The sequence below is a fragment of the Ursus maritimus genome, unplaced genomic scaffold (genome assembly GCF_017311325.1).
Source record: "Ursus maritimus isolate PB19 unplaced genomic scaffold, ASM1731132v1 scaffold_3, whole genome shotgun sequence".
NCBI lineage: Eukaryota > Metazoa > Chordata > Mammalia > Carnivora > Ursidae > Ursus > Ursus maritimus.
This window is the reverse complement of record NW_024425563.1, coordinates 8,211,723-8,233,424: the sequence shown is the minus strand read 5'-3', so window position 1 is coordinate 8,233,424 and position 21,702 is coordinate 8,211,723. Positions and strand designations below refer to the sequence as shown.

The following is a 21,702-nucleotide window of genomic DNA, read 5'->3' as shown; positions in this document are numbered from 1 at the left end:
CCTTCTTAACTTTGGGACCCAAGTCTACATTTAGGAACCCCAATCTCTGTTTATCATCTCTCTCTCTCTCTTTTTTTTTTAATGTTTTTTTATTACATTGTTAGTCACCATACAGTACATCCCTGGTTTCTGATGCAAGGTTCGATGATTCATTAGTTGCATATAACACCCAGTGCACCATGCAATATGTGCCCTTCTTACTGCCCATCACCAGTCTATCCCATTCCCCCACCCCCTCCCCTCTGAAGCCCTCAGTTTGTTTCCCAGAGTCCATAGTCTCCCATGCTTCACTCCCCCTTCTGATTACCCCCCTTTCTTCCCCTACCGATCTTCCTAGTTCTTATGTTCCATAGATGAGAGAAATCATATGATAATTGTCTTTCTCTGCTTGACTTATTTCACTTAGCATTATCTCCTCCAGTGCCGTCCATGTTGTAGCAAATGTTGAGAACTCGTTCTTTCTGATAGCTGAGTAATATTCCATTGTATGTATGGGCCACAGCTTCTTAATCCAGTCTTCTGTTGAAGGGCATCTCGGTTCCTTCCACGATTTAGGTATTGTGGATAATGCTGCTATGAACATTGGGGTGCATATGGCCCTTCTCTTCACTACGTCTGTTTCTTTGGGGTAAATACCCAGTATTGCAATGGCTGGGTCATAGGGTAGCTCAATTTTTAACTTTTTAAGGGACCTCCATACTGTTTTCCAGATTGGCTGCACCTACCTGCATTTCCACCAACAATGTAGGAGGGATCCCCTTTCTCCACATCCTCTCCAGCAATTGCTGTTTCCTGCCTTGTTGATTTTTGCCATTCTAACTGGCGTAAGGTGGTATCTTAGTGTGGTTTTGATTTGAATTTCCTTGATGGCTAATGATTTTGAACATTTTTTCATGTGTCTGCTAGCCATTTGTATGTCCTCATTGGAAAAATGTCTGTTCATATCTTCTGCCCGTTTTATGATTTGTTTATTTGTTTCTCGCGTATTGAGTTTGAGAAGTTCTTTGTAGATCTTGGATACCAGTCTTTTATCTGTACCATCATTTGCAAATATAGTCTCCCATTCCGTGGGCTGCCTCTTAGTTTTTTTGATTGTTTCCTTGGCTGTGCAGAAGCTTTTTATCATGATGAAGTCCCACATGTTCATTTTATCTTTTGTTTCTCTTGCCTTTGGAGATGTGTCATTAAAAAGGTTGCTGTGGCCGATGTCGAAGAGGTTATAGCCTATGTTCTCCTCTATGATTTTGATGGATTCCTATCTCATATCAAGGTCTTCATCCACTTGGAGTTTATCTTTGTGTATGGTGTGAGAGAGTGGTCAAGTTTCATTCTTCTGCATGTAGCTGTCCAATTTTCCCAGCACCATTTATTGAAGAGACTGTCTTTTTCCCGCTGGATGTTTTTTCCTGCTTTATCAAAGATTAGTTGCCCAAAATTCCAAGGTAACGTATGGTTTTTGGTGCTATTGTAAATGGGATGGATTCCCTAATTTCTCTTTCTTCAGCCTCATTATTCGTGTATAGAAATGCAACTGATTTCTGAGCATTGATTTTGTATCCTGCCACATTACTGAATTGCTCTGTAACTTCTAATAGTTTGGGAGTGGATTCTTTTGGGTTTTCCATATAGAGTATCATGTCATCTGCGAAGAGAGACATTTTGACTTCTTCTTTGCCGATTTGAATACCTTTGATCCCTTTTTGTCGTCTGATTGCTGTTGCAAGGACTTCTAGTACTATGTTGAATAATAGTGGCGAGAGTGGGCATCCTTGTCGAGTTCCTGATCTTAAGGGAAAGGCTTCCAGCTTTTCCCCATTGAGAATAATATTTGCAGTAGGCTTTTCATAGATGGCTTTTATGAGATTGAGAAATGTACCTTCTATTCCTACACTCTGAAGGGTTTTAATCAGGAAAGGATGCTGTATTTTGTCAAATGCTTTTTCGGCATCGATTGAGAGGATCATATGGTTCCTGAGTCTTTTCTTGTTGATATGATGTATCACGCTGATTGATTTGCGAATATTGAACCACGCTTGCATCCCAGGTATGAATCCCACTTGATCGTGATGGATAATCCTTTTAATGTACTGTTGGATTCTATTAGCAAGTATCTTGTTGAGGATTTTGGCGTCCATATTCATTAGGGAAATCGGTCTGTAATTCTCCTTTTTGAGGGGGTCTTTGCCTGGTTTGGGGATCAAGGTAATATTGGCCTCATAGAATGAGTTTGGTAGCTTTCCTTCTGTTTCTATTTTTTGAAATAGCTTTAGGAGAATAGGTATTATTTCTTCTTTGAATGTTTGGTAGAATTCCCCAGGAAAACCGTCCGGGCCTGGAGTTTTGTTATTTGGAAGGTTGTTTATCACTGACTCAATTTCTTCATAATTAATTGGCCTGTTTAAGGAATCAATTTCTTCCGGTTTCAATCTTGGTAGTTTATAGGTTTCCAGGAAGGATTCCATCTCTTCCAGATTGCTTAGTTTATTGGCATATAGCTGTTGATAAAAATTTCTAATAATCCTTCCAATTTCAATGGTGTTCGTCGTGACCTCTCCTTTTTCATTCATAATTTTAATAATCTGGGTCCTTTCTCTTTTCTTTTGGATAAGTCTTGCCAGTGGTCTGTCAATTTTATTGATTCTCTCAAAGAACCAGCTTCTAGTCCTGTTGATCTGCTCTACTGTACTTCTGGTTTCTGCTTGATTGATTTCAGCTCTAATTTTGGTCAACTGCTTCCTCGTGCGTGGATTAGGCCTGTCCCTCTGTTGCTGTTCCAGCTTCTTGAGGTGAGAATATAAAAACTGCATTTTAGATTTTTCTATTCTTTTGAGTGAGGCTTGGATGGCTATGTATTTCCCCCTTAGGACTGCCTTTGCAGTATCCCATAGGTTTTGGACTGTTGTATTTTCATTCTCATTGGTCTCCATAAATTGTTTAATTTGATTTTTGATTTCCTGGTTTATCGAGTCATTCCTGAGCAGGATGGTTCTTAGTCTCCAAGTGTTTGAGTTTCTTCCAAATTTTTCCTTGTGGTTGAGTTCCAATTTCAGAGCGTTGTGGTCTGAGAATATGCAGGGGATAATTTCAATCTTTTGGTATCGGTTGAGACCTGTTTTGTGTCCCAGAACATGGTCTATTCTTGAGAATGTTCCATGGGCATTAGAATAGAATGAGTATTCTTTGGTTCTGGGGTGTAGTGTTCTATATATATCTTTGAGGTCCAACTCGTCGAGTATGGCATTCAAAGCCTTTGATTCTTTGCTTAGTTTTTGCCAGGGTGTTCTGTCTATTTCTGAGAGTGGAGTGTTGAGGTCCCCTACTATTAATGTATTTTTATTTATATGTCTCTTTATTCTGGTTAAGAGTTGGCTTGTGTATCTTGCTGCTCCCCTGTTGGGGGCATATATATTTATATTTGTCATATCCACTTGTTGAATACTTCCCTTAAGAATAATATAGTGCCCTTCTGCGTCTCTAACTATAGTCTGTAGTTTAAAATCCAATTTATCTGATATGAGAATTGCTACCCCAGCTTTCTTTTGAGGTCCATTTGCGTGAAAGATGGTACTCCATCCCCTTACTCTCAGTCTGAATTCATCTTTGGGTTTGAAATGAGTCTCTTGTAGACAGCAAATGGATGGGTCATTTCTTTTTATCCAATCTGCAACCCTGTGGCATGTTATGGGATGGTTCAAACCATTTACATTAAGACTGATTACATTAAGACTGATTACATTAATGTTGCCATGTTGCCAGTAAAGTCTTTGTTTGTATTGGCTGTGACTTTCTGTTTTGTATCACTCTTGGGGCCTTCTTACTTTTATAGAACCCCCCGTAATATCTCCTGTAGGGCTGGTTTCATGGTTACAAAATTGATTAGTGCCTGGCGATTCTGAAATGTCTTTATTTCTCCATCAATTCTGAATGACAGCCTTGCTGGATAAAGGATCTTTGGCTGCATGTTTTTCTCTGAAAGAGCTTTAAATATGCTCCCCCAACCCTTTCTCTCATTCCAGGTCTGTGTAGACAGGTCTGACGTAATTCTGATACCTTTGCCTTGGTACGTGAGAAATTTCTTTGCCCTGGCTGCTTTCAATACTGTATCCTTGGATCTAATATTTGCAAATTGCACTATGACGTTATGTGGCGTAGGTTTGTCATGGTTGAGCTTGGGAGGGGTCCTCTCTGCCTCTTTGACACGAATGTTTGTTTCCCTTGCTAGATTAGGGAAGTTTTCGGCTACAATTTGTTCAAATATCTCTTCTAGACCTCTGTTTTTCTCCACCCCCTCGGGGGATGCTGATGATTCTGACATTGGATCGTTGCATTGAGTCAGTAATCTCCCGTAACCTACATTCGTGGGTGTGGATTTTTTTAAGTCCAGCTTCTATTTTCGCTTTTTCTTCTACTAACCCATCCTCCAATTCGCTAATATGCTCCTCTGCCTCATTTACTCTGGCCATCAGAGCCTCTAGATTTGACTGCATTTGGCTCATACAATTTTTAATTTCTGCCAGATTCGCTCTCATTTCCGCCCTTAGAGATTCTATATTCTCATTAACATTTTTGTTAATACTTTTTTCAAGTCTACACATCATCTTGACCATTGTTACTCTGAATTCCATTTCTGATAATTTGGTTACATCCATATCCATTAGTTCTGTGGCAGAGGCCACAGACTCATTGTCTTTTCTTTGCTGGGGGGATTTCTCCTTCTCGTCATTCTGGTGAGGAGAGGTTGCGGGGTTGTCCAGAGCCCAAATTATTGACCAGGACCCAGGCCGTGTGCCCTTGTTTTATAGGGATCTTAGGGATGTGGGCTTCTTGATTTTTCAGCCTGCCTTCTGGGGGAGGGGCCTGCCGCGCCAACACTCAGGCAACCCTGTTTGGGTAGAGTCTCCGTGTCTCCTGCAAGGGAGGATGGGGATGGGCACCCTGTGAGCCAGTGTTTCCAGGCTTTTGTTCTCTGGCGGCTTTCCCTGGCGGTTTGCTGTGCCTTTTCTGAGAGACAGAGCAGCAGTGGCCGAATCTCAGCCTCTGTCACAGAACAGAGGGGATTGCGGGCCGTTCTCCACTGATGATCTGGCCACTTTAACTCTGTTTCTGTTGGTGCTGCTCAACCCTGCAGCATCCCTGTTTACCGTCTCTTAACCTTAGCTTTCAAATGATTCACCAATTTACACATGCAATTGTATTGTTATGCCTTATTCTCCAATCTTCAAAGAAGCATCATTTTGGAAATGTGAGGCAGGTCTGGATATGAATGTTACCCTATCTGTGATGTAAGTCATACTTACAAATTGAAAAAGTTTCTGGATTTTTATAGGGACACTTAAAAACCTTAGGTGGCTTGACATTTTCCCTACGGATGTACGTCATCTCGTTTGAAATAATGTATTTGATGGAAGCAAATGATCTGCTGAAGATTATTCTTCGTCTTGCTTCCCGTAATAACTTGCAGCCTTATCTCATTTCTCAAAATGCTTTTCCAATTACAGCCAGCACTTGATCATTTGAGCACACAGCACTTTACCTGAATGGTTCTTGTAATGGGTTTACCTTTCTGCCTGTTACCTGTCCTGAGACCCTCCTCAGAAGGTGTAGTTGCTGAGGCTGGAGTAGAGAACGTGAATAGGGAGCATGGAATAAGGACAAGCCACATCTGGCTGTTAGCATCTTACAAGATCTCCTTGACCTCAGTCTCCTTCGAAGCCTCTGAAAGTCCGAGACCCCAAGCCTTGTCCTGGGCTCATCTTGCTCTTTCTAAACACTTGTCCTCACTTTTCTCGTTAGTTTCTGTGGCACTGAATACAGTCTACATGCTATCACACCAACAGCCACATCTCAAGCTGGGACCTTTCTTCTAGGCCCCAGATGTTGATATCTAATTGTTTACTTGATAGAAGCATTAACTGTCTCTTGAGCATCTTGAGTCTGGCTTGTTAAAAATGGAATTCTTGATCACTCCATCAGCAAAAATGTGTTCTTCCATTTACCTGTTGTTTAAGCCAGAAAGCTGGCTGGCAATCATCCCACATATTCTCTCTCTCTTTCTCTCTCCTCACCGTCTCCGTGTCTCTCTCCTGCTCGTTCCCTCCCCCACCTCTCTCTCTCTCCACTACCTGCCTTATCCAACCCATCAATAATTTCTATTTTGTTTTCTATCAAATTTTTTTCAAACTCATTCATCATATTTCCATTGCCACCTCCCTAATTCTTGGTACCGTCATCTTTATTCAGGGCTATACATTGCCTGTCTGCTCCCACTCTTACCAACTCTAACTTGTTCTTCAAATAACTACCAGAGTGATCTTTTATAAACAGAAATTGGACTGTGTTGCTTCCCTGCGTGGAAACTTTCCATGCTTCCTCTCCTGCTTTGCACCTTCCTTAGGGCCTCACCCTGAGCAGAAGGGCTCCCCAGCCTGACCCCACCCGCCTGAGTCAGCCCCATCTGTTTCCTGAGCCCACCAAGTTCTTTCTCACCTTAGAACCTTTGCATCATTTGTTCCGTCTGCCTGGAACTTTCCCCTATTCCACCCTTGTCCCCTGGTCTCCCCTCCATCCTCATCTCCTACCACCAGCTCTTTCATCTTTTAGGGCCAGTTTAAGTACCAGTTGTTCAGAAGCTGCCCCTGTTCACCCTGCCGGCTTCCTTCTTGTGAGTATTTAACATGGCTCTCTGTTTATTCAAATGGCCTGTCCCATTGAGTTTTTATTTATTTATTTATTTTATGTTATCTCTGTTAAAGTCTCTGGAGGTCAAGGCCAGGTCTGTTTTGTTCACCACGAGCAAGCTTATGGCCTCAGGGCCCAGAGTAAGTGGGGCATGTTTATTGAATGAGTGAATGAAAGAAAAAAGAAAGAAAGAAACAAACAAACAAACTTTGATGATGCCCACTGATACTATATGAGTTAGATACCGAATACCTTAAGCTCATCTAAGTTCCTTTCCCAGGTTTAAATCCCCTCTCTTTAGTTGTCCCCCCCACACACAAACACACCACACACCACACACCACATAACCCACATTCCTTGATAAGCAGCTGGCCGGTTCTCAGCAAAGGTGGAAACTTCCAATTTGCAAACTTGACTTTCACTGGCAATTCAGAAATATTTGTCTGGGGATCTAATCACATGATTATTTCTTCTAGGCCTTGAGGCAGAGGGCTTCAGGCCCTTTGCCGAGTACCCGCGTCCTGCTCCAGTCAATGACACCATGTGGTCCCGGGTGGAATGTTGATGTGGAATAATACCCAAGGTTTTCCAGCCCTCAGCGCTGCCAGCAACAGTAGATCAGGCAAATACCAGAATTGCTGGAGCCTCCCTATGATGGTGCAGAGGTGAAAGGCAGTGCAGGAAACCACTTACATCATGGGATGGGAGAGAGGAATTCTAAGGATCATTAACTGTATCAGCAGAGGAGCCAAGAGGCATTCCAAACCCCTATGGGGTGATTGCGGTTGCATAAGAGCTTGGCCCCTGCAGATCGGGACTGCATATAAAGCACATTCTTTCCACTCAGTGTCCCATCTGTAGGCCTCCCCAGCATCGCATACTGTGGTTATCAGTGCACAAGTCCCAGGCTGTGAGCTGGTTAAAGATTTCTACTGTGTCTTGTTCCTATGCTTACCACCACGCCGGGTAAAACAATTCGAATTGCCCACATAAGGCAGCGTTGTAAAGACGCCTCCACTGCTTCCCTCTTTCACCTGGAATACAGAACAGGAGTTAAACGCTTGCGCAGGACGAAGAGGTGATTGATAGGTGTAACCAAGGACCCCCAAATGGGTGGGTGGCTTAAAACAAGGGAAAGTAATTTTCTCATAGTCTTGGAAGCTGTAGATCTGGTATCAAGGTGGCCTCAGAGTCCTGTGCTCTCTGAAGTCTCGAAAGAGACCGTTTCTTACCTCTTCCACCTTCTGGCGGTTGTGGTCCTTGGCGTTACTTAGCTTGTAGTTACATTATTCCAATGTCTGTCTCATTGTCGCATGGTGTTACATCTGTGTGTCCATATTCCCCTCTCTAGAGGACACCAGTCATTGGGTTTGGACCCATCCTAATTCAGTTTGACTCCATCTAAACTTGATTGTATCTGCAAAGACCCTATTTTCCAAAAAGGTCACATTTACAGGTTCTGGGTAGATACGAACTTTGCAAGCACACTCCTTAGCCCAGTGCGGTAGGTTCGCTTGGATTCAGATATATCAGATAATACCTTGGTAGTGTTTTTGAGTTGTATTTGAAAACAACCTCACACTCGTAACAGTAGAGGAAATAACTAAATTGGAGAATTTAAGCGTGCCTATACAAAAAAATTTTAAGAGGTTTGTCAAAGTTTATACTTCGATGACCATTCTCTCCGCATGCAGGAAACTGGAGCAGACCCTGGGCTGGGGTGTGTCAGATCCTCCTCCGTCATCCTCCAACTGATTTGTCCCCTCGCTTGGTCACGCCTTTGGACGTGTCATCTGTCAGCTTCATTCTAGGAGGCTCACACATTCCAGTACAGCTAGATGTTTTTCTCCTTCTTCTTCCATCTTTCTGCTGTCTCACCTGTCACTTCTGTTGAGGGGTCAGTAACCTTTTTCCATAAAGGGCCGCAGAGTGAGTATCTTAGGTTCTGTGGGCCACCCCGTCTCTGTCACAACTACGTGACTCTGTCTACATGGTGCAGCCGCCGCCGGAGGGAGTATGTCAACAACTCCACGTGGCCGTATTCCACTAAAACTTCATTTATGGATGCGGCCGTGTGCATTTTATATAAATTCTGTGCACCATGCAGTATACTCTTCTTTTGATTCTTCTACCCATTTAAGACTGTAATGAGCATGTCCACCTTAGGCCAGAGTTTTTGGTCCTTGCCAGGTCTTATTCTTTCTCTCAGGTGATCTGTCTGCCTTCACGTCCCCTTTTGTAGCTCAGAGCACATTCTGGATGCTGTAAAACGCTCCAGGTATCTTCTTCACCCCACTTTCTGTCCTTTCCCTGTCTTTCTTCTTCCTTCCTTCCCCCTGTGTGCACTTGCGCGTGCTCTCCGCCCCTCCTCCTCGTTACTATGTTTCCAAAATAAATACCCACTGCCTCTAAATTATATTTGATGATTGCACATCAATTATGTTAACCATGTCCCATTTTCTAAAAATTGAGGGGTAGTGATAATAAGTCATGGGAATACTCATGAGATGGTCATTCCCTTATTCAAGATAAAAACAGGCTTTAAAAATCCCTACATAAAATGAATACAAATTGTAATAATCTCTCGGTTATTGTTTGAAGTCTGTATTTTGTCTGCTGGTGATCAGCCTCCAAACATATCCCAAACTAGAACACCACACAGAGTCTTGGGTGCCCATTACCCAGCTTTTACAAATGGCTGGTAATAGCCAATTTGGTTTCATTTGTCTCTCTCCTTCCCACCACAGAATTACACTGAAGCAAGTCCCAGACCTCAGTGATATTTTAGCCTGTATCTATTAAAGACCATGGTTCTTTTTTAAAAAGCATACCCACAATCATATTATCATAGCTAAAAACCAACCATAATTTAATAGCTTTAAATATCCAGTGTTCAGTTTCCCCAATTGTTTCATAATTGGGCAGCCTCCATTCCGTGGGTCCCCATATATGCATTAACTTTATCATGCCCAATATGACTTCATTAGTTTGGCAGGTATTTATGGAGCACCTGAGCCACCTGTACCAGGTACTCTGTTAAACAATAAGGATTAAGCAGTGGCAGTGATGCCCACATTGTCCTCACTGACTTCACAAAGTTGTGGCTACAAAAAATGTTACAAATATGACATGAAAAATGCCAACCCACTAGTAAACATAGATTTTTAGGGAAGCAGATGGAGACGGATGGACATCTAACTTGAAGTTGGTATGGTACTGGGAGTTGAATGTGGGCAGTATTTTTTGCAAAGTGCTTAACATCTGTACCCTGATGGACTGAGACGAGTTCGGGCAGGTGGTGGTGTTCCTGGCATGGGGCAGAATTTGCTGCGTTTAGAGTCAACCTAGGATTTAGGAAGCTTCACAGAGAATCATTTTTAAAAAGTGAAATCACTGGATACGTTTGTACTTCTGTTAAAATTAAAGTGAGAACACCAGTTTTAGTCCCTTTGAATATGTTAACTCTGATATTTTAAGGGTTTCTTTCCCTAAAAAGTTATTTCTAGCTAATTATCCTTACCAAGGAACTTAATCTCTCAGACTGTCTTGCTAATGTTCCTCACAATGGGGGCTGCTTCAGTGAATAGAAACTGAGTTAATGGGGAAAATTAAATACTTAGAGGAGTTGATTATTTGGGGATTTTCTTCCAAAGTGATAAATGTTATCTGTATCATCATCTTTTCTTTCTTTCTTTCTTTTTTTTTTTTAAATTAAGCCTAGTGCCTGGTTTGGAAGAAGGGAGGAAGGGCCCCAAATCCTCTAATGGGGAGTTGCTTACACCATGGCCCTTCCTGTCCCTAAAGAGGTAAACTGCTAGAATATGTTTGATTTTCCAAAATTTCAGGGAGCAGACAGTGATGTGCGCTTAGGTCAACATGAAAGGAAGGGCCATCTGATAAGATTCTATTCTGTTACTAGCAAATCAAACTGTCATTTCCAATTGTATGTTTTCTGCTACATCAAAGCTTTTTAGACAGAAACTTCAGAAAGAATGTAATCTCTCAAATTAGCCTGTTATAAGTTAGGTTTGTTTAAACTATGTACTAACAGAAAATAAAATTCCCCAACAATAAAATATATATAAAATACAATGCTAGAGAATTTTTAAGTGATTCATACATTAAAGAACCTGGTGTAGGTTAAAAGTGGGTTTATGATTTATATAGTAAATCTGATTACTTGGATTATTCTAGCGGTTGCCTGAAAATTAGCAGTTACTTTTTCAGCTTATACCTTAATTACTTATTTTTCGTACCTCCTCCCACCAGCTCTGTGGTGGCTTTAAATGGCCATTATTCATCTTCGTGTGCCCAGGGCCTAGAACAGTGCTTGCAATAAAGCACGTTGTTCATAAATGAAATCTTCTCTACTCCTGACACTCTGCCGTGGAAGGAGGCATCCACATGCTTAGCACAGAACACTCACTCTCTTACTGTTCAACCTGGAAAGAAACAGAGATGGTTTTAAGATGCTCATTGCACCTTAGATATATTTTTATGTTGCTCTTTTAAAAATCATTGCAGTTTAATATCGTGTAAATATTGCAAGTACAATACCAGTCCTCTGTCATTTCAAATATCACTTTGATGGTTTCACCTGCAAAGACTTTCTAAATGCTTATTTTTTGAAGCTTAATATTGTAGAGCTCTCTGGTGTGAGCTATAACCCCCTACTTCAAATGGGTACTTTACAGGACTTGCTGATGATGGTAGTGATAGAGGCTTGTTGGAAGCTAAATGAAGAAAGGAATAAGGTATATAATTAGCACAGTATTTATAGAACTTCTGCAGACTCCTAGGCACTGTGCTAAGACTTTGAGATTCACCAGTAAAAAAGTTATATAAAAAAAAGTTCTCCAGCATAGTGGAGTTTATAGTCTTTGAGGAAGGTGGTAGAGGAGACAGACAGCAGAAAATAAACATTACAAGTAGGTAAATGATATACTATGTTAGGAGGCCATATGTGCTATGGGACAAGGAATGGAGAAGGTAAGGGGCAGTGTGGGTGGTAAGTTTGAATAAGGCAGGGAGGGTGGGCCTCAGTGAGATAGGCCGTTCAAGTCAAGACTAAACAGAAGTGAAGTACTTAGTCCTGAGACAAGGGGGAGGCACCTTGAAGGCACAAGAGGCAGCCAAGCCCCGAGACAGAGCTGCTTGTCACAGCCGACAACAGGTAGACCAGTGTGGGGGAGTAATTATTGGAAGTGACTTTTTTTTTTAACCTAGTGTGTGCAGTATTTCAAGGTATTTTTAAATAACACGTGTTATCTATAAAGGTCCACAGGAATGGTCAGTCACTGATCCTGGATGACATTTACTTAGTCCCAGGTTGGAACTGAGATCCGAATCTCATTTCTGTTACAAGAGTTGCATTTCCTTGCCACATGGGGCAGAAAACTCCTTGTTGCCACAGAGATGGGCTCCTGACTGTCAAATACACATGCACCACATCTTCACCCAGTGTAAGAGGAAAGGGAAGGGAAGATTAGCTTGTCTAAGTATGGACATAAATGCAGTCAATAACTCCAGCCGTATTGTAAAAGAATTTTAACATCCCTGCAATGGAACAAAAACATTAACAAATATCCTTCTTCCCAGAAAATAGCTAATGCCTTCTCAGAAAAAAGACACAAATAAGCTCCAAATTGTTCTTCATGTGGGTGAGAATGATCCACCATTATTTATACATGTTCACAGCACTCGATTTGTCATCCATCTTTGGGCTGGAATCGTGAGCATAAAAATAATCAACACTTTCCACCACCTGCAGAACATCATCTGTACTTTTAGCTCGTTTCCTTAGCACTTCCTGCAGAGGTTCCATCTGCTTGACATACCTTATTTCTCGACACGTGATTAGAGCTGCTTATGCCACCTGAGCTGCATACATAGCTGGTGTTATGAATGGTTCACACCACCACGGCCCGCCATTGTGACATGGCTTCTGTGGTTTTAGAGGCTAGGCTCCAGAGAGGCTTGTCATGCTCGCACAGTATCTGTTGGGGGAGAAAAATGTGACACCACATTTCTAATCATTTAAATTATGTCAGTAGGATTATACTTATTGAGGAAATCTTCTAAACAAAATAATGATCTATGAAATTTCTGGTCTTCAAACTTATACACTTGGAAGACTGATGAGATTTTCAAATAGGTCCTCTTAAAATGACTGAAAAAGAAAAAAAAAACTATATTATAACCTAACATTATGCTGAGAGTCTTTCTGAAAGATTTATAAACAATTTTGTTGAAATTAGTACTTTAAATAACTACGAGTGGTAACTATTTAAGAAATTATTTTGCAACTTACTAAAGCACACAGAGCCCATGTAAAATGACCAGTATTTCCTAGATTATTAACCTTGTGTAAATCTGGATCTCAGTATAAAGTTTACCTGAAATAAGATACCCTTTAATTGTTTGTTTCCATATGAAGTATTTCTAGCTTATATCCAACACCCAGACTAAGAAATACAACATCAAACAGAAAATTAAAGCCCGTGTATATCCTTAATCTTATTCCTCTTGGCTTGTTTCTGATCTTGGAGCAAAAGCTTTCAGCTTTTCATTGCTGAGGATGATGTTAGCTGTGGGCATGTCATATATAGCCTTGAAGAAGTATTTTTAAAATATGATTCGATCTTTTATCTCCACAGGTTTGCAACACCCACCTATAACCATGCAGTAGACCTTTCAACCCATGCACAATTGTTAGGGCTCTGCAATCTTATATTTTACTATTGCAGACCCTTCAATTCCCAATTGATCTAGATCTCATCTACTAAATCCTTTTTGTTTCCAAAGTGTTTGGTCTGAACTATAAGAAGAATGAAACTGGCCTTACCCTACCCTTCATATAGGTCATCACTCACCTTCATGATTCACCAACAATGCCATGTCCACCCGGTCATTTCACAGCTTTCTTAAATCTGGGTCATATGGACATTCTGTAGGAACTCACAGTTAGCCTGTGCATTTCTCTATTTTAGCACTTGTTTGTGATTTGTAATTTTAGGCTTAACATTCTGTCACTATCAGTGGACTACAAGCCTGTTGAGAATAGGACCTCAAGTCTTTGTCATTCTTGTATCCCTAGAACCTAACTGATGAAACCAATCAGGAGCTCCCTAAATAGTTGTGAATGTGTGCATTATTGAATTACATTACTGTTTTATGACATTTTTCTAAGTGCAGTAGGTTATATATTGTTGTCATTTAAAAAGTCTATCTGTGGGCACCTGGGTAGTTCAATCAGTTAAGCATCTGCCTGTGGCTCAAGTCATGACCCCAGGGTCCTGGGACTGAGCCCCACATCGGACTCCCTGCTCAGTGGGAAGTCTGCTTCTCCCTTTGCCTCTCTCCCCTGTCTTGTGATCTCTTTCTTGCTCTCTCTCTCTCAAATAAATAAATAAAATCTCATTTTTAAAAAGTCTATCTGTATGTTTCCCCTGCCCCCTGAAAATTAGCAGGTTGCTAAGGGGAAGACAATCAAAATGTTGATGTGTCACCAACCATGTCACCACTGGGTCAAAGGGATAAGGAGTGAAAAGAGCATTAAATCTAGAACCAAGAGACACAGTCTCCATCATTTTGCCACTAACTCTTTATAGTCAGTTGGGCAAGTCACTTATCACTCCTGAGACTTGGCTTCTTAATCTCTAATAGAAGAGAGTCAAAATGGATGTCCTCTAAGATGTTATATTGATGTTGTCTGGGATTCAAAATTTTTCACATGAGAACATGGCTTCCTTCAAATATTAGGCTTCTTCCCTTGGATGTGGGTACCAATAAGGCTACAAATTTTAAGTTTTGCAAAAGCAATTCTTATTAATGCTGTCGCATTTAGTTGGAGATCCTTGTTCATATCTTGCTCATAGTTAGTGCTCAGTCGTTTATTGATGGAATCAGGATAATAGCCATTAAGACTTCTATGCCCAAAGAAAGCCACAGGTAAAGTTATTGGAATGCAGTTTATTGGAGGAGAAATATAAGAATGTACAAAGTTGTATCCACTAGTTTTATCCAGCAGGCCAAGATTTACATGCAATATGGAAAATCTTGGGTGACGCGTACACCATAGTTCACTTCCCATTTTGTTACTCTAAGAGTGAGAAACCCAAAGTCATTCCTGAAGAGTAACTATAATAGGCAGTCGGGCTTCTAAGGAATTTGGACTGCAAGAGGTTATTCCCCTCTAGTATGTTTTATATGCCATTTTAAATTTAGATAGTTTATCATATATTTTTAAAATATTATTTCAGAGTTAATATGAATAAAGGTGAGAAAACAAAGCTCTCAGATTAACAAATCGGTCCTCAACCAGTACAGTGCTATGGTTTGAAAGTCAGAAACACGCAGATGCAGATGTATAGGATACATACATTTTTTCCTCACTGGATTCAGCTCAGATTGGACTTTTATTAAAATACGCTCTGTAATGTGAACTGCAGACTGTATATGGATAACATGGAAAAGAGTCAAAAACAGCTATATGTACATGATAAAGAAACTGGTTCCGTCCTCGGAGGAGTTATTCTTTGCTTTTTTCCACTGGTCATTTCCTGGCTTTATCAGTTCCTGGTCAGAACTCCAGCCATACAAGGAACTAAATACAGATAGGATAAGGTTGCAGGGTCACTGGTAGAGGCAGCAGAGGGACCTTTCTGATGTGCTCATGTCAACACAAGTAAGCTGGGTAATCTTGAAGACCCTGTTTATTGCCAAGCAGAAGGATGCATTTCCACAGTATGCTCCATAGTGTCCCAGTATTTGAAAAATACAATTAAATCATCTGTATTGAAAACATTGTGCAGTGTGACAGTTTTTAAATATGCGATTGCATGATGAAACAGATACTGATCTCCCAGTAATCACAGAAGGCACTTTCATAGCGCACTAATCCAAAAGAGTATTTGAAATATACTAGTTTATCAGTTCTTCATGAAAATGGAACAAGGGCAGAAATTTAGAATTTGCCATACCTAGTAGTTTCTATTTGCATTACACACATATCTGATAATACATTATAAATATGGGGAATAAGATTCTTAATTTTTCACTTATGATACCAGCAAAGGAAAATTTATACAGTATTACTTTCTTATAGATGGTGGATATCTGCAGAATTGTTCAATGGCTCATGTGTAACATACAAGCATTAAAAAATAATTTGCAAGATGCATCAACAGTAATTGCTTTATGCCATTAAAATAGAGTTTACGTATTACCTTTTATAATGCCACAACACTGTAAAAAGTTTTAAATCTTTATATACATATATATGGGTGTGGGTGTGTGTGTATTCTTTTTTCAACCCTTCCTGAATTACAGCTTTATTGAAATGAAGAACAGTATGTCAGAGAGTAAGTTCAAGCATGCTGCATTAACTTGCTTCAAACCTTCCAGTGCCAAGGGCTTCCCGTCTCACACCTGCCCATCCCCATTACACCTTAGACTTTAATTCCTGCTTTTCTTTCCTTCCTCACTCACTGGCCTCCTTGTATACCTGAGCAATACCAGAATATTCCAGAATTAGAATGTTTTCATTTGCACTTTCTCTGTCTGGAATACTTTTCCCCAGACATTCATGTGGCTTGCTGGACAAGGACCTTATTCATTCAAACATCACGTAGTGAGCGAGAGCTTTTATAGTTTCCTCTGTGTGCTGAAAAATGTAATCAGACAAAGAAAGACAAATACCATATGATTTCATTTATACATGAAATCACTCCTATGTGGAATCTAAAAAACAAAAGAAACAAAACAAAATTCACAGATTCAGGAAACAAACTTGGTTCCTAGGTGGGGAGGGGTTGGGTGATGGGCAAAATAGTCGAAGGGAGTTAAGAGCTACAAAATTCCAGCTATAAAATAAATAAATCATAGGGTTGTAATGTATAGCATAGGGAATATAGTCAATAATATTGTAATTAGTATGGTGACAGATGGTAACTAGACTTGTCATGGGGATCGTTTTGCAACATATAAAAATATCAAATTACCATGATGTATACCTGAAACTAATAGGATATTGTATCTCCATTATACTTCAATTTAAAAAAAAATTGCCATCTATACCCAACCTATTCTTCCATTCCCTGTCGTAGTTTTTCTCACCATTATCAGTGTTTAACTATACATATTTTAATTTTTTGCTTATTGTCTGTTTTTCCCCACTAGAATACAGAAGTATAAACTGCAAAAATTTACAATTTTTTTTCTTCTCTACGGCTTCCCTAGTGTCTAGATCCATATCTGTCATGTAGTGGGCACTCAATAATTTTTGTTGAATGAGTGAATGGCCCTGAAATTTGATACTGAAATGTATGTGCTGAAATGCATGGATGTGGGGTTCAGGGCCAAGCAGTCACTAGGACCAAGATGTTAGAGACTCATCAAAATTAACAAATTGGTTAATATTTTTAAAGTCATTCACACAGACCATTATAGGTAACCATTTTATTTTACTTAATGCTTGCGTTTATGAACATTATTTTGTGTAAGTTAAAAAGGGGTTTATGATACTTTTAAGAAGGGCCAGAGCAGAATGCTGTTTTATTATGAGTTAAAGAATGAAAGTTATGGAATATTGGAATATTGCTACAGGACAAAGATGAGGTCCTGATAAGGATTTGTTTTGTTTTGTTTTGTTTTGTTTTGTTTTGTTTTGTTTTGTTTTGTTAAAAAAAGGTAAGTACAGGACATTTGGGTGGCTCAGTCGGTGAAGCGTCTGCCTTCGGCTCAGGTCATGATCCCAGGACCCTGGGATCGAGTCCCACATTGGACTCCTTGCTCAGCAGGGAGCCTGCTTCTCCCTCTGCCTGTCATTCACCCTACTTGCTCAGTTTCTCTCTCTTTCTGACAAATAAATAAAAATCTTTTAAAAATAATAAAAAATTAAAATTAAAAAACATAAGTAGTGTTGTGTTCTCAAATGTTTTGACAGAGGCTGATTTTAACAGAAAAGAGATGAAGCTAACCTTATTTAATTAATGGATCTTTACTTAGGGAAAGGTAAACGTGAAAGTCTGGATATAAATAACAACCAGGGTGTTGTCAGAATCATGTCAGGAAGAGAGAGAATTACTAAAACATACTGTAGTTTCTTTGCTGTCTTAGAGGAGCTGGAGGAAGACAGTTCTGATAAGGTCAAAGTGGAAATTCATTATCTTATGGAAAATGTGTTACTACACGGGCACCATAATTGAACTTGTTTTAGTTGGTTTAAGAAGAGCAAGGTGGAAAGGATTCTGATGGAGAGGCATGTTATAACAAATGAAGGGAAATTAGGGTCTAGAACAAAATGGCCTGTTCAAGCTCTCTCGGGAGGGTCATGGCAGACCCAGACCTTGAACCAAAGTGATTCAGGAACTTCCTAGATCAAGTTATTTGTATTCTATTGATGTTTTCTTAATTCATACTAATATATTGTGAAGGTCTGTTACGTGCTGGCTACTGTTCTAAGCAGTGTGCATCCAGTGTTGAAAATGACCCCTGCCTGCTCCCCATCTAACATGAGGAGACAGACAGAAGGAAAATGTGCAGAGAGGGGTAAATACTATGGAGAAAACAGAGCCTGACAAGGAGATAGAAAGCAGCTGTGGTGGGGAGGGGCAATCAGGGGAAAAGGTGGCATTGGGACAGATATCAAGAGGGGGAGGAGTGGGCCCTGTGATTTCCAAGGATAGAGTGAGAGCAAAGGCTCCAAGGAGGGGCTGTCTGACAGGTCTGAGGAAGGCAGGGGTCAGTGTGGCTGGAGCCAGAGGAGCAAGGGGCAGGTGAGGAGGGCAGGAGGTGCTGGCGGCAAGGCAGGCGGGGCTGGATCACAAGGCGCTGGATCACAAAGGGCCTTCAGCTGTTTCAACAGCTAGACTTTTGCTCTGAACAAGACCCTGTGCCGTGTGAGGGCTTGGAGTGCAGTATCCGAATTTGGCTGATATTTTCAGAGGCTCAGCTTGGCTGCTGTGTGGAGGGTACCTGTAAGAGCGCAGGGGTGGCATGCAGGGGGTGGTTACAAGGTTTTGTGTGTTGGGGGCAGGAGGGGATGGGGGCTTTGACCAGAGCGGTGGCGGGCGGGGAGGTGAGGGTCAGGAGTGCTCAGACCCTGAATGGAGAAGGTAGAGCAGACAGGATTCACTGACAGGTTGGATGATGAGTGTAGAAGAAAGGGGGGGGGGGGGTAGTGGGGACCCTAAGGCTTTGTCCTGAGCAGTTGGGAGAGTAGAGTTGTCCTTTAATTTATAATTTGTTGAAAAAACTAGATTGTATAATCGGTAGAATTTCACACTGCATGGATTCTGCTGACCTTTTGGGTTAGGTCATTTGGCATATTCCCCTTCCCCAAATATTCAGTTTTCAATGCATGTTTCCTAGAAGCTGGCAGTCAGGGCTGTAAGCTCGGTAAAATCCATGTTTGATTTTGTCCACTCTGCTTCTCAGACGGTGTTGTGTACTCCCATCCCAAGGCACATGTCCCCGTTTTGACTTGTGGTTATATTAACAGCTGTGAGTAGCCATTGTTTAGAGCCTCTTTGTTAGAAGTTACAAAATGATGGTCCTCTAATCCCATCACTTAGTCTTCATTTATGAGCTGAAATACTTCCATAAAGAGAGCGTGTAGTTATGTGAAGGTTCCTACAGGTAAGGTAGGCTAAATGCTGGATTCTTCACCCTTATTTCCTAATATTCAAAATAACGAGTTGATTACCTGGCATTTTCCAAGATTGAACATTTCTTTTTATTTTAATGAACTCCTGGAATTAAACATCCCTGACGTATTTTATTCCATCGCAGGAGATTCTTACTGATGTTAAAATCATCCTTATTTGTTCCTGGGGGTTTTCAAACTGCCCTCTGTTTCCAATAGCTTATTTGTTTCTGTGTGACATTATGTTCCAGGCTTATCTTGTGCATTTCCAGCCCTGAAATCAGTCACCTCACCTGGCAGCCTAGTTTCCTCTTAATGAAAAATCATATTGAATGATGACAATCTGGTGCTACAGGTTGTCCTTGTTTGGGGCCTTTTCCAGTGGACAGAGCTAGGACACAAGTCCACATTTTTTTAAAAAAGAAAAATTATGGGTTCCTTGTGATGTTTCTAATTCAAATTCAGGAGTATGTAGGGTTATAATTTAATCTCATCAATCTTATATTCGCTTCTCCTTTTCACACATTGAAATTTTCAGGGTCCTAAAGCATCAAGGTAATTACTCATTTGTCTTGTTGCCCATGTAGAGAACATTTCAGTAACAGAGAATGCAGTGTCCGATTTTACCTGAAAGGTCAGGGTGAAAGGAACATTTGTTGACAAGATGAGGATGCCTATTCTGATTAGAGCAAACAGCATAGACAAAGAGTCAGAGGCCTGAGAGAGCACAGTTCGTTTCGGAGAGAGCAGATCCTGGTGTACCAGAGGAGTGATGGGTTAGGGAGTCAGGAGGAGGGGGAACATGACGGGCCTCACATTCAGTGCTGTGAACGTTAGCATCAACCAGAGACACAAGCTGTTCTCTGTGTTTAGGAAGTATCTTGCGTTTAGTTGTGTTTTTGTTTTGTTTTTTTTTTGTTGTTGTTGTTTTTTAAGATTCATTTATTTATTTTAGAGCCAGGGGGAGAGAGTGAGCAAGCAGGGGAGAGACGGAGGGAGAGGAGGATCCTGAAGCAGACTCCCTGCTGAGCACAGAGCCCGATGCAGGGCTCCATCTCACCCCCCTGAGATCATGACCCTAGCAGAAATCAAGAGTCAGCCGATTAACCAACTGAGCCACCCAGGTGCCCCTTGCATTTGTTTTTAATAAAAAGCATTTCTTTCTACTTTGTCTAAGGAGAACCTGCAGGCTAGAACTTGATAGATGGCGGTCCTCGACTCTGTTCTACAACAGTTCAGAGAAAGTGTAGCTCAGTTATTTCCTACCACTTAAAAAGTGCTTGCATACTAATGACCCATTTTGTGGTATTTTCTTCCCACAGAGGACAAAGTGTGGACCATAGTGTCTCACGATCTGCAGATGCAGACCACGGTGGTGGGCTACAGCCCAGAAAAGTACTCTGTGACGCAGCTCGTGTACAGCGCCTCCATGGACCAGATCAGCGCCGTCACCAGCAGCGCCGAGCACTGTGAGCAGTACGTCTCCTACTTCTGCAAGATGTCGAGACTGTTGAACACCCCAGGTAGGCTGAGAATGGAGTGTTACTCTTAATTACTGTCTCAGCTGGTGCGCGGAATTACCTAAACAATCCAACAGGTGTGACTTATTATCTTATAGTCCAGTCTCTGAAGTGCAGGCAGCTGTGGGGGAAAAAAAGCAAAACATCACTTGGTTGGTTTTCTGGGGAATGAAGCTAAGAAAGTACGATTTTCAGAAAAAATTCCTTTGTTTTCAACTTACAGATTTTTCAAGTTTATGTGCATATATGTGTGTATGAGTGTTTCTGGTGTTTAATTTTCAGTAGTTGCTTTGGGCAAAAGTGTATCAGAGCCTCTTGTGAACTTCCAAGTAATACCTTCTGAGTTCTTCAGCTGTCTTTAACGTAAAGCTAAAAGCCTTCTAAAGGCTACCCAAGGTAAATAGCATGTAGAATAGTGATAAAATTTGGAGCTCTTTATTGTCTATAGTCATTTAACAGTATCTGCTTGTCTCTAGAAGTTCGACCTAATTTTTTTCTTGATGGCTTCCTTTTAGCGATGCCTCAGGGCATGTGTGTGTGTGTGTGTGTGTGTGTGTGTGTGTGTGTGTGTGTGTGTTTGGGGTGTAGAAAATAAAGATTTTTCCAAAGGATACACTAGAAATATCTTTTCCAAGAGATCCATATGCTTTGGGGTTCTTGGCAGCAAATTCAAGATGTTGACAGAAAACTAAATCCCTCAGTCTATAGTATAACAGAGTAGAAATAAAGCATGTGCTCGGAATCGGAGAAAAAAACGTTCACACTTTTCAGCCTTGCTGCTCTCCAGGTGTGACTTTGGTGGAGTTAATTGAACTCTTAAGCCTCGATATCCAGTGTCTTTTCCATTCAAATAGGTAT

At 40.9% G+C, this 21,702-nt stretch overlaps 1 protein-coding gene across 1 annotated transcript in view; it reads left to right on the top strand.

Annotated features, from left to right (window-relative positions):
• CNTNAP2 (contactin associated protein 2) overlaps nt 1-21,702 on the top strand; it is a 1,324,851-nt gene that overhangs the window by 680,257 nt on the left and 622,892 nt on the right. Inside the window, exon 13 of the mRNA XM_008697394.2 lies at nt 20,647-20,847. Coding sequence (XP_008695616.2) covers nt 20,647-20,847 — 201 coding nt within the window. The remainder of the gene's footprint in view (nt 1-20,646; nt 20,848-21,702) is intronic.